At 42.0% G+C, this 17132-nt stretch overlaps 1 protein-coding gene across 1 annotated transcript in view; it reads right to left on the bottom strand.

Moving 5' to 3' along the window:
- Positions 1 to 17132, bottom strand: part of LOC110537509 (polypeptide N-acetylgalactosaminyltransferase 10) — a 136926-nt gene that overhangs the window by 89001 nt on the left and 30793 nt on the right. The window contains exons 2-3 of the mRNA XM_021623602.3: positions 9202 to 9307; positions 8903 to 9041 (exon numbers count right to left, since the gene is read on the bottom strand). Coding sequence (XP_021479277.2) covers positions 8903 to 9041; positions 9202 to 9307 — 245 coding nt within the window. The remainder of the gene's footprint in view (positions 1 to 8902; positions 9042 to 9201; positions 9308 to 17132) is intronic.

The following is a 17132-nucleotide window of genomic DNA, read 5'->3' on the forward strand; positions in this document are numbered from 1 at the left end:
AAGGATCACAGTGCGTAAGTGGATAGGTGGGGGCTCTCAGAGTGAGTTGGTGCGCAATTGAGTAAAATGGCCATTGTTCCTCCCGGAGGTTGAATTCATTGTAGCTGGGGATTTTAAAAAGGCTAATCTGAAAACAAGACTCCCTAAATTTTATCAGCATATCGATTGCACAACCAGGGCTGGAAAAACCTTGGATCATTGCTATTCTAACTTCCGCGACGCATATAAGGCCCTGCCCCGCTCTCCTTTCGGAAAAGCTGACCAAGACTCCATTTTGTTGATCCCTGCCTACAGACAGAAACTAAAACAAGAAGCTCCCGCGCTGAGGTCTGTTCAACGCTGGGCCGACCAATCTGATTCCACACTCCAAGACTGCTTCCATCACGTGGACTGGGATATGTTTCGTATTGCGTCAGACAACAACATTGACGAATACGCTGATTCGGTGAGCGAGTTCATTAGAACGTGCGTTGAAGATGTCGTTCCCATAGCAACGATTAAAACATTCCCAAACCAGAAACCGTGGATTGATGGCAACATTCACGTGAAACTGAAAGCCCGAACCACTGCTTTTAATCAGGGCAAGGTGACCGGAAACATGACCGAATACAAAGAGTGTAACTATTCCCTCCGCAAGGCAATCAAACAAGCTAAGCGTCAGTATAGAGACAAAGTAGAATCTCAATTCAACGGATCAGACACAAGAGGTATGTGGCAGGGTCTACAGTCAATCACGGATTACAAAAAGAAAACCAGCCCCGTCACGGACCAGGATGTCTTGCTCCCAGGCAGACTAAATAACTTTTTTGCCCGCTTTGAGGACAATACAGTGCCACTGACACGGCCCGCAACTAAAACATGCGGACTCTCCTTCACTGCAGCCGACGTGAGGAAAACATTTAAACGTGTCAACCCTCGCAAGGCTGCAGGCCCAGACGGCATCCCCAGCCGCGCCCTCTGAGCATGCGCAGACCAGCTGGCTGGTGTGTTTACGGACATATTCAATCAATCCCAGTCTGTTGTTCCCACATGCTTCAAGAGGGCCACCATTGTTCCTGTTCCCAAGAAAGCTAAGGTAACTGAGCTAAACGACTACCGCCCCGTAGCACTCACTTCCGTCATCATGAAGTGCTTTGAGAGACTAGTCAAGGACCATATCACCTCCACCCTACCTGACACCCTAGACCCACTCCAATTTGCTTACCGCCCAAATAGGTCCACAGACGATGCATTCTCAACCACACTGCACACTGCCCTAACCCATCTGGACAAGAGGAATACCTATGTGAGAATGCTGTTCATCGACTACAGCTCGGCATTTAACACCATAGTGCCCTCCAAGCTCGTCATCAAGCTCGAGACCCTGGGTCTCGACCCCACCCTGTGCAACTGGGTACTGGACTTCCTGACGGGCCGCCCCCAGGTGGTGAGGGTAGGCAACAACATCTCCACCCCACTGATCCTCAACACTGGGGACCCACAAGGGTGCGTTCTGAACCCTCTCCTGTGCTCCCTGTTCACCCACGACTGTGTGGCCACACACGCCTCCAACTCAATCATCAAGTTTGCGGACGACACAACATTGGTAGGCTTGATTACCAACAACGACGAGACGGCCTACAGGGAGGTGGTGAGGGCCCTCGGAGTGTGGCGTCAGGAAAATAACCTCACACTCAACGTCAACAAAACTAAGGAGATGATTGTGGACTTCAGGAAACAGCAGAGGGAACACCCCCCTATCCACATCGATGGAACAGTAGTGGAGAGGGCAGTAAGTTAAGTTCCTCGGCATACACATCACAGACAAACTGAATTGGTCCACCCACAGACAGCATCGTGAAGAAGGCGCTTCAACCTCAGGAGGCTGAAGAAATTTGGCTTGTCACCAAAAGCACTCAAACTTCTACAGATGCACAATCGAGAGCATCCTGTCGGGCTGTATCACCGCCTGGTACGGCAACTGCTCCGCCCACAACCGTAAGGCTCTCCAGAGGGTAGTGAGGTCTGCACAACGTATCACCGGGGGCAAACTACCTGCCCTCCAGGACACCTACACCACCCGACGTCACAGGAAGGCCATAAAGATCATCAAGGACAACAACCACCCGAGCCACTGCCTGTTGAAATGTTGCGCAACATGAGCTCTCAAGTGTTTGCAAATGTAATTGAAAATCTAATCAATGATGTCAGAGTGATTACAGGGACAATGGAGTGCTGTGTACCAGGCATTTAGCACGTTGTGCAGGCTACTAATGACCATCAGCAGCATCAGAGCTTGGAGAAGTCTAATTAAACCTGACTAAACAGTCATGTGGAATTTGACTGCCATCATGACTCGCTGGTGTGGTGGTAATATAGTCACCGTAACAGCTCTAGGTGTGGATCAGAAAACCAGTCAGTATCTGGTGTGATCACCATTTGACTCATGCAACACAACATCTCCTTCACATAGAGTTGATCAGGCTGTTGATTGTGGCCTGTGGAAGGTTGTCCCACTCCTCTTCAATAGCTGTGCGAAGTTGCTGGTAATTGGCAAGAACTGGAACATGCGCTTATACACGTAGATGCAGAGCATCCCAAACATGCTCAATGGGTTACATTTCTTGTGAGTATTGTTGGATTCCACATTTTGAACATTGATAAAGATACGATAGATCAGACGCATAGTATAGTAAGAGAGACTGGGTCTCTGTAGAAAGACAGATAGCTGTGGAATGTGTTGGGAGACGGGAGCAGAGCACCATGTTGATACAGGAAAGACAGATGGACATTGTGGAATAGATGAAGGAGGGGATGAGGTCAGGAAGTGAGGACAAGTCACCTGAAGAGAGTAATAAGTGTTTGGCATCTTGTTACTCTTTTCCTGTTAAACCATAAGATGTAAGGATTGGAGAGAAGGAGGAGTGTCTTAAGTGGGAGATATATATATATATATATATCACACACACACACACACACACACACACACAGTGGGGCAAAAAAGTATTTAGTCAGCCACCAATTGTGCAAGTTCTCCCAATTAAAAAGATGAGGCCTGTAATTTTCATCATAGGTACACTTCAACTATGACAGACAAAATGAGGGGAAAAAAATCCAGAAAATCACATTGTAGGATTTTTAATGAATTTGTTTGCAGATTATGGTGGAAAATAAGTATTTGGTCACCTACAAACAAGCAAGATTTCTGGCTCTCACAGACCTGTAACTTCTTCTTTAAGAGGCTCCACTGTCCTCCACTTGTTACCTGTATTAATGGCACCTGTTTGAACTTGTTATCAGTATAAAAGACACCTGTCCACAACCTCAAACAGTCACACTCCAAACTCCAATATGGCCAAGACCAAAGAGCTGTCAAAGGACACCAGAAACAAAATTGTAGACCTGCACCAGGCTGGGAAGACTGAATCTGCAATAAGTAAGCAGCTTGGTTTGAAGAAATCAACTGTGGGAGAAATTATTAGGAAATGGAAGACATACAAGACCACTGATAATCTCCCTCGATCTGGGGCTCCAAGCAAGATCTCACCCCGTGGGGTCAAAATGATCACAAGAACGGTGAGCAAAAATCCCAGAAACACACGGGGGGGACCTAGTGAATGACCTGCAGAGAGCTGGGACCAAAGTAACAAAGCCTACCATCAGTAACACACTACGCCGCCAGGGACTCAAATCCTGCAGTGCCAGACGTGTCCCCCTGCTTAAGCCAGTACATGTCCAGGCCAGTCTGAAGTTTGCTAGAGAGTATTTGGATGATCCAGAAGAAGATTGGGAGAATGTCATATGGTCAGATGAAACCAAAATATAACTTTTTGGTAAAAACTCACCTCTTGTTTGGAGGACAAAGAATGCTGAGTTGCATCCAAAGAACACCATACCTACTGTGAAGCATGGGGGTGGAAACATCATGCTTTGGGGCTGTTTTTCTGCAAAGGGACCAGGACGACTGATCCGTGTAAAGGAAAGAATGAATGGGGCCATGTATCGTGAGATTTTGAGTGAAAAACTCCTTCCATCAGCAAGAGCATTGAAGATGGAACGTGGCTGGGTCTTTCAGCATGACAATGATCCCAAACACACCGCCGGGGCAACGAAGGAGTGGCTTCGTAAGAAGCATTTCAAGGTCCTGGAGTGGCCTAGCCAGTCTCCAGATCTCAACCCCATAGAAAATCTTTGGAGGGAGTTGAAAGTCCGTGTTGCCCAGCAACAGCCCCAAAACATCACTGCTCTAGAGGAGATCTGCATGGAGAAATGGGCCAAAATACCAGCAACAGTGTGTGAAAACCTTGTGAAGACTTACAGAAAATATTTGACCTCTCATTGCCAACAAAGGGTATATAACGAAGTATTGAGATAAACTTTTGTTATTGACCAAATACTTATTTTCCACCATAATTTGCAAATAAATTCATTAGAAATCATACAATGAAATTTTCTGGATTTTTTTTCTCATTTTGTCTGTCATAGTTGAAGTGTACCTATGATGAAAATGACAGGCCTCTCATATTTTTAAGTGGGAGAACTTGCACAATTGGTGGCTGACGATACTTTTTTGCCCCACCTTCAGGTGAAGAAGCCAGATGTGGAGGTCCTGGGCTGGCATGGTTAAGTATGGTCTGCAGTTGTGGGGCCATTTGGACATACTGCCAAATTCTCTAAAATGACATTGGCAGCAGCCTATGGTAGAGAAATTAACATTCAATTCTCTGGCAACAGCTCTGGTGGACATTCCTGCAGCATGCCAATTGCACACTCATTCAAAACGTGTGGCATTGTGTTGTGTGACAATACTGCACATTTTAGAGTGGCCTTTTATTGTTCCCAGCACAAGGTGCACCTGTGTAATGATCATGCTGTTTAAATCAGTTTCTTGATATGCCACATCTGTCAGGAGTATGGATTATCTTGGCAAAGGAGAAATGCTCACTAAGGGATATAAACAAAATTTTGCACAAAATTTGATAGAAATAAGTTTGTGAGTATGGAACATTTCTGGGATCTTTTATTTCAGCTCATGAAACATGGGACCAACACTTTACACGTTCAGTATATATATATATATATATATATATATATATATATATATATATATATATATATATATTTTATACAATAGCCTCTCATGTACTATTGTTTTACAATTTTAAGTGGTTTCTTAAATTTTATTCTTGTCCATTTATAGCAAAGTGTGCTTTCTCAAATTGTATTATTTTATTTGCTAAGCACTTTGAAATAAAGTTTGATTTGATTTAAGATCACAATGAATAACATTATATGGACAGATGCTTTATGACAGACTTTAGTATTATCATGTAGGCCTATTATTCATGACCCATAATTGTCACTGGACACCATGATACACAGCAAGTATATTGCGATATTATATAATATGATTACTACTGTATATTGAAGTAATAATTGCAGATAATGAAAGTGCTTTGATGGGGCAGAATAAGCACTGCCAGTCTCTGGTTCATGAGTGGAATGAGTGCTAGAGCAGAGCACAAGCCCAAATCTAATTTGTCGTAAAACAGAGACAACTGAGACAGACTTGTGTTGCTCAAACCAATTTCCAACCCACCCACATTTCCTGGCATTGTATTACACCCTGTGGAATTATGTGGCTTCCTTCATTGGAATTCTGTCGCAGCGCAAACATCAACAAATCGAATGTGTCAAGATCAGATATCCGCTCCACGCCTCTGGCGGTGACAACATGCCAATCACCAAGCGAGTGTGGGCCTCCAGGGCAGACAGGGCCACCGATTGGGTATTGGCGAGCAGATGTGGCCAGCTGATTGGTCTAACTGACACAGAACGACAGGGACTGTGACAGTTGGGTGTCACTTCAGCCGTTGGAAGGCCAAGCTTCTGCCACAGCCTCATCATCCTTCACTTTTTCACGTAGACAGAAAGAGCTGAGAGAGAGAGATTGAGAAAGAGAAACCAATTACTCCCTAACCAGACTACACAGGCTCATTAGCAGGGCTACAAAGGATTGAGAGAGGGAGTAGAAGAGGGGGAAAAAATGACAAATATATATTTTAAAAAAAAGTAAAAGTGAGATGCCAGCCACAAAGCACAAAGAGCCCGGAAGAGTGACAGCGAAGGCAGGCCGGCAATAAGCTGCCGCTTCATTACACTTTATTAAACTAATGAGGCAGATCAGAGGGAGTTAAGGGACCCATGTGGCCAACCTGTGATTCCCATAGCTGTAGGAACATCAACGGGCTGCTCCAAGGGAGACTGCTAGAGCACTGAATAGCAACAGCCTGTTCCTCAGAGGCTCTATTCACTGAAAAAAGGCTCGGGGAAATGTACCCAGAGGAAACCACAAGGCCCTGGATACTAAGACCCAGACAACACACACCCTGGAACAGCTTAGGGAACATGCTATTCTCTACTGGCAGTGACAATTCATTATACAGTGCATTCGGAAAGTATTCCGACCTCTGGCCTTCCACATTTTGGTACATTACAGCCTTATTCTAAAATGGATTCAATATTTTTTATCCTCATCCATCAACACACAATACCCTATAATTAAACTGAAAAACAGCTTTTTAGAAAATGTATGAAAAACAAAAAAACAAAAACCTTATTTACAGAAGTATTGAGACCCTTTGCTTTGAGACTCAAAATTGATCTGAGGCGCATCCTGTTTCCATTGATCATCCTTGAGATGTTTCTACAACTAGGAGTCCACCTGTGTTACATTCCATTGATTGGATATGATTTGGAAAGGCACACACCTGTCTATATAAGGTCCCACAGTTGACAGCGCATGTCAGAGCAAAAACCAAGCCATCAAGTCGAAAGAATTGTCCGTAAAGCTACGAGACAGGATTGTGTCGAGGCATTGAAGGTCCCCAAGAAAACAGTGGCCTCATTCTGAAATGAAAGAAGTTTGAACTCTGGCCTGAATGCCAAGCGTCACGTCTGGAGGAAACATGGTACCATCCCTACAGTGAAGCATGGTGGTGGCAGCACCATGCTATGGGGATGTTTTTATAGCTAAGGATATGGACAAAAATCAGGCATTTGATTGCAAATGTGCAGAGGGAGTCGTAAAGAGAACACAGAAGGCCATTGTATAACGGATTACATCTTCAAACTAAGAGTAACCATGGCATCCGTGACAGAGGGAGAAGCGTTCATCCATGTATACAGGTTAGTCTAGCTAGCAACATTTTCAGATATTATACGTTTCCAATTTTGTCAGCAAATTGTTTTCATTGCAAGTTTAAGTGTGCTGTTAGCTAGCTAAAGTTGTGTACAATCTGTGTAGTAATTTTATTCGTATCTCAGAGCCATATGCATGGCTTGTTATAGCCTAATGTTAGCTAGCTAACACATTGAATCTAGTTGGTTAGCTACCTGCAGATTCATGCTAGGTAATAACATCATGAGTTGGGATTATGGGTCATTGCTTAGCTAGCTAGCTAGCTACACGTCTTAAAAGACTCCACTATGCAAGGTACCATTTCACTGTACTATGTACACCTTTATCCTGTGCATGTGACAAATAAACTTCGATTTTATTTGATGTAATGTGTGTTTAACAGAGACAGTAATGTGAATTAAAACATGACCTGCACCAAAGTCAAATTATGTTATAATGTTAGGCCAACAAGAAAGTGTCCAAGTTCTAAAAATCTCCAGTAGAATGCCCTGCTTTTATTTTGTCACACTCAATCGTAAGCTATTTCCTATAATTAGCTTGCCATTGACTTGTAATCTTGATGCATGTTTATTTTCCTGTAATAATGAATACAAATTAGCTCAAGTTAAGACATTGTTACCTATATGGTGTGGTCATTATTTGAACTGGCTAGCCAGCTAGCTTAACATTAGCTAGAAATGAACCAAAAATGTTTTAGAAAGTTGCTTTTAGTTGCCTGGGTTGCTAGATTGACATATACTAAAAACATTTTCCAACAGATGGGTTTATTTATGCTATTTTGGACCACCAGGCTTCTGACGTCATGTGTGTGAATCATTACAAAGATAGGTGCAGCTAAGGCTTAAGCGGGTGTGAACATGCTGAATGGACAAAGAGCTCTCCAGTACGTGTACCAAAATATTCAATGCCATTTTCTCAAACATGGGGTTACACGTTTATCAACTCTCAAAGCAGAATTACTTTCCCATTGTTCCTCAACTGTAGTGTATGATATACAATTTTCTAGCTACAAGTCTCTACTTCTATCCCAAGAAAAAACACCATTTCTAATTTTGCCACATAAAACCGAATCGAGCCGGTCGGTCACAATTGATTCCCCATTGAAAACATAGCTGGGGAATAGAAGGTCAGAGTATTGGTTAGGGTTTTGTAATTGTCCTCATAGACATAGAACAGGGAAAGGAAAGAGCAGGGAACGAGGAATCGAAGATCAGACTCCTGCTGAATTGTTAAGGTAAATGCAATTCAAGGTCCCAATTGACAGCTCCTTTCTTTGTAAAGGACATGAAGAGAAAAGTGACAGAGTTTAGAGAGAAGAGTGAGTAAGTAGGGAAGAGGTGAAGAGTCCGACAAGTATGTCCTCTGGGCAAAACTGTGTTCATATGTCAGAGACATACAAAATACTGGGAAAACTGGTCTAAGAGGATTCATGGCACTGACCCAACAGCGATTTGAAAGAAAGCTAAATGCATGATTAAAGCTAAAGCATAGTCCCCTTTCACTCATTGGCTTATAAGGAAAGTAGCTACATCTTCAAATAGGAATGAAATACAAATTACACCAAGCCATTAGGAGAAAAACACCTTACACATAATGCTCATAGTTATTTTGCTTATGCATCATCAGGAGAATGTGAAACAACTGTGACTAAACTATACTCATCTTTAGGGAGGAATGTGTGAGTTGACAAGTGGAGTAATAAAAAGCGAAAAAGACACTCACTTTGGGTGCCGGATGTCTGCGACAGAGCGATTGAGGGAGATCCTATCGCTAACGTAGATGTTGAACCCATTCTCCCTGTAGGCCTGGTCTACCCGGTCAGCGTCGGTCAGCGGAAAAGGCTTCCCCTGCTCGCCGTTACCTACACACACACACACCGAGAGAACAGACAAGAGTGCAATGATGCTGTTTGAGGAAGACTAGGGACAAAATGCCTTGCGCCAACCATCTGCTTTTCTCTGACAGACCGTGAAAGTACCTGGACTTAATGTCAGGTAAAATATCTTCTAGTTCTGTCCTACCAGAGCGAGTAGCGTCTCTCCTAATTGCATCGTAGTCGTGCCAGTCTTTCCTCCGCATGCCGTCCCGCCCCAGCTGGGCATTATTCCGGGGCCTGACGTTCAATCCCTGCCAAAACACACAGCAACAGGGCGTCCCACATCAGGACATACACACAGAGGGTAAATTGCACACACACACACCGACACACGGGAACAAAGGGTCGCACATCAAGACATCTAAGAAACCACCCTTCTGCTAGAGCCCGTCAGGCTTGATGCTAAAGTAGCTAACATTCTCACATTCTGAAAGCATACCAGAAACAACCAGATAATGAAAAACAGTTATCCATTATCCAACTGCAGAGAACCTGGCAAAAAAAATAAAAAATACATTTAGTCTACTGATTGTCAATATTAGGGCTGGGAATTGACATTCCAAACATGCCCACTACAGTGCATTTGGAAAGTATTCAGACCCCTTCAATTTTTATTATGTCTAAAATTGAATACATTAACACTCAATCTACACACAATACCCCATAATAACAAACCAGAAAAAGGTTGACATTTTTGCAAATGTATTACAAATAAAAAATTTAAATAAACAGAAAGTTTATTTACATTAGTAGTCAGACTATTTGCTATGAGACTCAAAATTGAACAGTTGACAGTGCATGTCAGAGCAAAAACCAAGCTATGAGGTCGAAGGAATTGGCCGTAGAGCTCCGAGACAGGATTGTATCGAGGCACAGATCTGGGGAAGGGTACCATAATATTTCTGCAGCATTAAAGGTCCCCAAGAACTCAGTGGCCTCCATCATTATTAAAATGGAAGAAGTGTGGAACCACCAAGGCTCTTCCTAGAGCTAGAACTAAGCAATTGTAGGAGAAAGGCCTTGGTCAGGAAGGTTACCAAGAATCCGATGGTCACTCTGACAGAGCCCCAGAGTTCCTCTGTGGAGATGGGAGAACCTTCCAGAAGGACAACCATCTTTGCAGAACTCCACCAATCAGGTCTTTATGAGTGGCCAGACGGAAGCCATTCATCAATAAAAAGGCACACGACAGACCGCTTGGAGCTTGCCAAAATGCACCTAAGACTCTCAGACAATGAGAAACAAGATTCTCAGGTCTGATGAAACCAAGAATGAACTCTTTGGCCTGAATGCCAAGTGACATGTCTGGAGGCAATCATGCACCTCTCATCACCTGGCTAATACCATCATTACGGTGAAGCATGGGTGGCAGCCTCGTGCCATGCGGGTGTTTATCAGCGGCAGGGACTGGGAGACTAGTAAGGATCAACGGAAAGATGAACGGAGCAAAATACAGAGATATCCTTGATGAAAACCTGCTCCAGAGCTCAGAAACTCAGACTGGGGTGAAGGTTCACCTTCCAACAGGACAACGACCCTAAGCACTATGATAGCAATTCTATAAGACGAGAGAAACTGCAGATACTTTTAAAAACTATTATAAAGATGTGCAAAAATTGATTATCACCCATCCACGCAACACTGCATAGTTGAAAGCTCAACGAAGTGTCGGTTCTCAGCTTATATAGAGAAGCACATCCTTTTTGTATACGTGGCAGTCAGCAGATAGTGTGTAGAAGGCAATTAGTTGGCTGTGCAGATTTAGGAAAGCATGAGGTTGATATGTGATTTTCCACAACAGCCAAGACAACACAGGAGTGGCTTCAGGACAAGTCTCTGAATGTCCTTGAGTGGCCCAGCCAGAGCCCGGACTTGAACTCGAGCGGACATCTCTGGAGATAACTTAAAATAGTTGTGCAGTGTGGCAGAGGAATCAGAATTAGTTGGGTAACATAGATAAATACAATGTTTTATTGATCTAATATGCTTATGTGAGATACTTGTCATTAGAATGTATCCTTTTGGACTATAGTGTTGGCAGTTGCACTTTTTTCTAAGCTGGGGCTCAGTCATTTGTGGCCCAGAGAGGGGATAGGTCAGGCTTGTCTTTTACATGTCTCTGGTGCTATGCAGAATATCAGAAAGGGAAGAGGACAGGATGGAACATTGTCTTCATATGTGAATGTATCTGTTAAACCATGTGAAGGGATGGCATAATTAAGGGGGGAACCAAATAATTGACTCCACAATGTCTGTGCGCAAGTCACTCCCTTCAGTAAGCTTGTCCAGAAGTGGGGAGAAAGGGGGGTTTACTTGAGATGGGAGTATATAGAGTTGACAATTGAGTTATGCCTTAGATGATGTAATGTTTTGGTACTATGAAGTACCAAGAACGAGATTAGAACCTCGTTTTAGAGACCAAACTGATCAATAATTTATAGTGAATGCAATCTGGCTAAGGGATACTCCTTTCTCAAGTAAAAGGCCCTTTGTGAAGAGTTCCAAAGATCTGTGGTTCGTCATGTAAGTTGAGAGGGGTGTATCTTTGCTATAAAAGATCTCAGTTGCCATTATGTTGGGACTCTCAACAATTCATTATAGATAGTGAGTTGTTGAAAGTCAAAGGGCTATTGTAAAGCTCATACTATTAAAGATGAAGTTTAAGTATAACTCTGACTGGTGTGTGGTTTGTTAACTCTCCTCATTTGGTAATACAGGAAATTGCCATGACAGCAGCAACGCCCTCCATCCAACCTTACAGAGCTTGAAAGGATCTGTAGAGAATGGGAGAAACTCCACAAATACAGGTGTGCAAAGCTTATGGCATCATACCCAAGAAGACTCAAAGTTGTAATCGTTGCCAAAGGTGCATCAACAAACTATAGTAAAGGGTCTGATTATATAAATGTGATATTTCAGTTTATTTGTAATACATTTTCCCAAAATTCAAAAAAACTGTTTTTGCGTTGTCATTATGGGGTATTGTGTGTAGATGGATGAGGGCGAAAAACAAATTAATACATTTTAGAATAAGGTTGTAACTAGTGATGGACCGATATGACATTTTTGTCTGATACCGATATTTTAGCGACCTTTAAAGCGTTATAGTACAGTTAAATAGTTAACACACACATGAACGCTGTGGTCTAAGGCACTGCATCTCAGTGCAAGAGGCGTAACAGTCCCTGGTTCGAATCCAGGCCGTATCACATCTGGCCATGATTGGGACTCCCATAAGGTGGCGCACAATTGGCCCAGTGTCACTCGGGCCGTCATTGTAAATAATAATTTGTTCTTAACTGACTTGTCTAGTTAAGGTCACACACACACAGAGCAAAAGGTTATTTTGTTGGCATTTACGCATGTCGCCATTACCAGTAAAACATATTCAAAACCCATTTCTTTCACTTACTTGCTGTACTGTTTCTTTGTTCACTTGTTCAGTGGAACAAATGGAACGCCGTTTGAGTCTTTGCGTGTCAAAAAACTATACACGTCAAATAACACTATTTGACCTGTCAAATAAGCTTGTTGACCAATCAGGACATGAATGACTGCACGTCACATTAATTTTTTAAAGTAGTTATTACACTCACTCATGTCACAATGATTCATCGATACATATGCTATGATGCTGGTAAAGTTGTCTCGCGCGCTTACGGTGCTGGTCATAATTTTTTATTTTAAAGCTAGCTAGCTCATGGATGCAAACAATGTTCTTCTCCAAAAACATATCCAAACGACAATTTGTTTAAGTAGCTATAGTTAGCTAGCTTATTATATGTGTCATCTAAAATAACCCTAATTCATAAGACAGTTCTTATTTGATTAATGGTGGTCGGACCCATCTATGTGAAGCTAGCCACAAAGATTTGGCACAAGTGGACTTTGCGGTTGAACAAATGATGCTTTATTACCAACGCGGTATTGTAAACGCATCATTCGTGGCTGGTGTTTGCAGACTTTTTTGTACAGCTTTGACAGTGCTACTGTATCTTTTTTGACACGCAAAGACCCAAACGGCGTTCCATAGTATGTATGTCGTGAAGCTAATAGCAGTGACGCTATTACTGTGCAACTCTGGTAGGGCAACATCTGAAAAAAAACGCACTTGGTAGTGTGTACCGGTGCTCGACCAGTCGGCGAAAGCCAACATCACCCACGACAGAGAACGGTTGATTTTCAAGGGCAATGAACTCTATTACCTTGGCGTTAATGGATTTTGCCTTTGAGTTGTCTCGCTGAAATGTTCTTACTCTTTCAAATGACTGCTTGATCCACACAGCAGACATTGTGTGGGCTAAGTCAGGAATGCTGTGTTGCATGTATAACATTTTACGTGGCGTCATTATGTTATGTACCTAAATTGTATAAGTAAGCACGGTAGCTTTGACATCGGTTTTTAACATGTGTGTTAAACTAGACAGACATCGGGCCGATACCGATGTTGCCATTCTTAGTTAATATCAGTCGATTCCGATACGTTCACTGATATATCGTGCAGCCCTAGCTGTAACATAACAAAATGTAGAAAAAGTGAAGGGGTCTGAATACTTTCCCAATGCACTGTATGTGTCAGAGAGAGCCATGAAAAAACTAGTGTTAATCAGTCATGGAAATAAGTGCTGAAAACATGTTGGCTCACCATTTAAATACAAGATGGAGAACAAGCTATAGGACAAAAATGTTTTAGAGCAATTTTCGTAAACATTATTTACCTAGCAACTCGATACTTGGGCGTTTCAGAATCTATATAATATTGTACAAAATAATATTGCAATACTCTACTTTATCCACCGCCCCATCACTAGTCAATGTTTTTTTTTTTTTAAAGACTCAAACACAGATGCCCATGCTTGATTGATTGATTTAAATGAACCCCCCTCTCCTTACAGTTACAGTTAATGCCATCAGTTATAATTAAAAGCAACGTAAACTCCTTCAAGTGCCCCTAATTTGCTGCTACGCTGGTCACCGTTTCTCAGAGGCTGTTCTTATGACAGCAGAAGTGGAAAAGGGGAAGGAATGAAGACAAGTATTAAGAAATTAATTTATGTTTAACACATTATCCTAGCTGTATATGGTGCCTGTTCTGTTGACAGGCTGGGATGGTGTAAGGGAGGTCTTGATCACGCACGCGCACAAATGGCTCAGACACTCAATAGCTGCACACACTGGTCTTTCAATGCAATAAAGAGGTTATTCACGAGGCTGCACAATACCTCATATCAGTCTCTTTGAGTGGGGGACACACACATTGGGTGTCAGGTAGGAGGTCTATCGGCGATGAGGTGAGAGCAGTGAGAGGTTTGAGTGCTACAAAGTTTAAACAATGGAAATTCAATGTTTCATTTCACACTTGACACCTCAGAGAATATCAATCCAAAGGCTTGTGCACACACACACTTTTCTAACACTTTGAAAAATGCAAATGCAGTGATTTAGCCATTACCACTTCATCTTTCATGCTCTAAAATCTATCCTTTCAGAGTTCAGATGTCCCAAATTTGGTTCACAACACAATAGGGAAATAATTACCTCAATGGGAGGGCGCAATGAGTAGAACATTGTTAATTCAAATGGCAAGTCTAATTGCATGGAATATAATTAATTATTAAAATCAGGCTGCTAAACAATATCACTGAGACGAGAAACAAACAACCAAACTCACAAATACAACTTCCTGGTAGGTGAGGGAAACTGATCCAGAGAGCCCTACAGTGTGTGTATGTGTGTGAGAGAGAGAGATAGTAGATAGGCTATAGTATAGTGAATAGTAGTTCTGGTCAGGTCCCTGTTTATTACGTACTAATCTATTTGTCAAACAGCTGAGGGGCCTAAGTACACAGTACTGATAATGCACACTGGCCAGAGGTCACCAAAACACCACACGGTCCACTTTCCAACTGGTACTGTACGTGGTCTGGAGGCCATTCTCTCTCCAGCTACTCCATGTCCCCCCAGGCTCTAGCCTCAATGCAAGGAAACGTAACTGTTAAGATTCCTTTTCTTCAGTAACCTGGACAGAGAGAGGCATGAGAGGGAGGTTCTGGTTTCAATGCCTACACTCAAACCCATTGAGTGGCCTGTAAACACTCAACCAGAGCTGCTAATAGGTAGAGACACTGAGAAAAGGTAAGCCTTAATTCATGAATACAAAACAAGTTTATTAAAAGGTGGGTGCTTTACATTGGTGGTAGATGGTTGAGTTACGCCCAGACTACAATGTAAAGCACTTTGAGACCTATTGAAAAGCACTGTATAAATGTATTTATGCAATCCATCATGACATGATTTCACTGCACAGCCCATTACACCGAGTGTACAAAACATTAGGAAGACCTCTTTCCATGAGACTGAACAGGTGAAAGCTATGATCCCTTAAATCCACTTCAATCAGTGTAGATGAAGAGGACGAGACAGGTTAAAGAAACATATCGATTGCAATACTGTATCGGCAACCTAGGAATCATGATATTATCGTATCATGAGGTTCCAGGCAATTCTCAGCCCTACCGCCTATACCATCTTAAGGCGTCCTGTATGCTTCCCAGGCAAAACAATTTGTGCATATATTATGACATTTTGTTTCGGCTATTCGTGCACTAGGGATGAAACGGTTACCGGTTTCACGTTAAACCAAGGTAAAATTCCCAATGGTTAGTATTACCTTTTCAAATTATCATTAAAACCGTGTTTGATTTTTACGGGTTGAAAAACTCACGGGAAATACTGTCCAGCATCAACCAAAGTTAGCAACATCTCCTGGCTACCACACTGATGCAAACCTTCGGAACATTTACATTATAAAAGGTCTAATAAATCCATGTAATATACCCTACTCCTTCACAATAAATCAATTTATTTTAGACAGATTTAAAGAAACATGATATGAAGAAAGTATAGTCTATTTCAGAAGAACAGAATAGCATAAGTTTTCCTTACCTTTAGGTCCTGATCTAGCTACGCCATATGGCTGTGGGCTATACTAGTTAATTTAGTACACAAGATTCACTTAGAATTCTGTGGCATTATTTTATAGTATGAAGAATACAATTGAACAAAGCTGAATAAAATAGAAAGGATATTATCTCCAAATGATTTGATGGAGTTCACACGAGGCTATTCTGTGTTGAGTGGTTAACCTCTCTTGGGTAGGGGGCAGTATTTTCACGTCTGGATGAAAAGCATGCCCAAAGTAAACTGCCCGTTACTCAGGCCCAGAAGCTAGGATATGCATATAATAGTAATAGCTGTAGTGTTTCCAAGTACCGGTATTTTTCTCCGGTAAAGACTAACGATTCTCAGTCTTAAATCAAATAGTTTATTTACATATTAGGGTACCTAAGGTTTGATTAAAACGTTGTTTAACTAGTTTAGAAAAGTTTATTACTAACGTTTGGGATTCATTTTGTATGCATTTTGATGGAGGGAAACTGGGTGGATTATTGACTGAAGCGAGCCAGCTAAACTGAGTAATGGATATAAAGAAGGACATTACTGAACAAAATGACTATTTGTGATGTATCTGGGACCTTTTGGAGTGCCAACAGAAGAAGATCAGGCATTTATTTATTATATCGCTATTTTTGACTTTCGTGGGCCTTGTTGAAATATGATTTTCATGCTTTTGTATGCGGGGTGCTGTCCTCAGATGATCGCATGGTGTGCTCTCGCCGTAAAGCCTTTCTGAAATCTGACAGCGGCTGGATAAACAATAAATTAAGCTTTTGATGTATTACACTTTTGATTTTACAAAAGTTAAATATTTATAATGCTGTAATTTGAATTTCGCGCTCTGCAATTTCACCGGATGTTGGCCAGGTGGATGCTACCGTCCTACGCTTAATTTAGAGTTATTAATGTAACTTTTAGTTGTTCTACAAACATTGGGGCTATATGTTCAGATTTTTAATACATTGTAAGGCTGCATGATGCGACTAATGATGATTTGAAAAAAGTCACTTGAAGTCCGCATTGTTTTTTTGCACGGACTGCACACATTTCAGTCTTGTAACAATTTGACACACTTGATGCCTCGAAATTCCCGGTGGTATCCCTTAGTGTGGCCATAAT

This window comes from Oncorhynchus mykiss, chromosome 12 (assembly GCF_057628025.1).
Source record: "Oncorhynchus mykiss isolate SJ-2025 chromosome 12, ASM5762802v1, whole genome shotgun sequence".
NCBI lineage: Eukaryota > Metazoa > Chordata > Actinopteri > Salmoniformes > Salmonidae > Oncorhynchus > Oncorhynchus mykiss.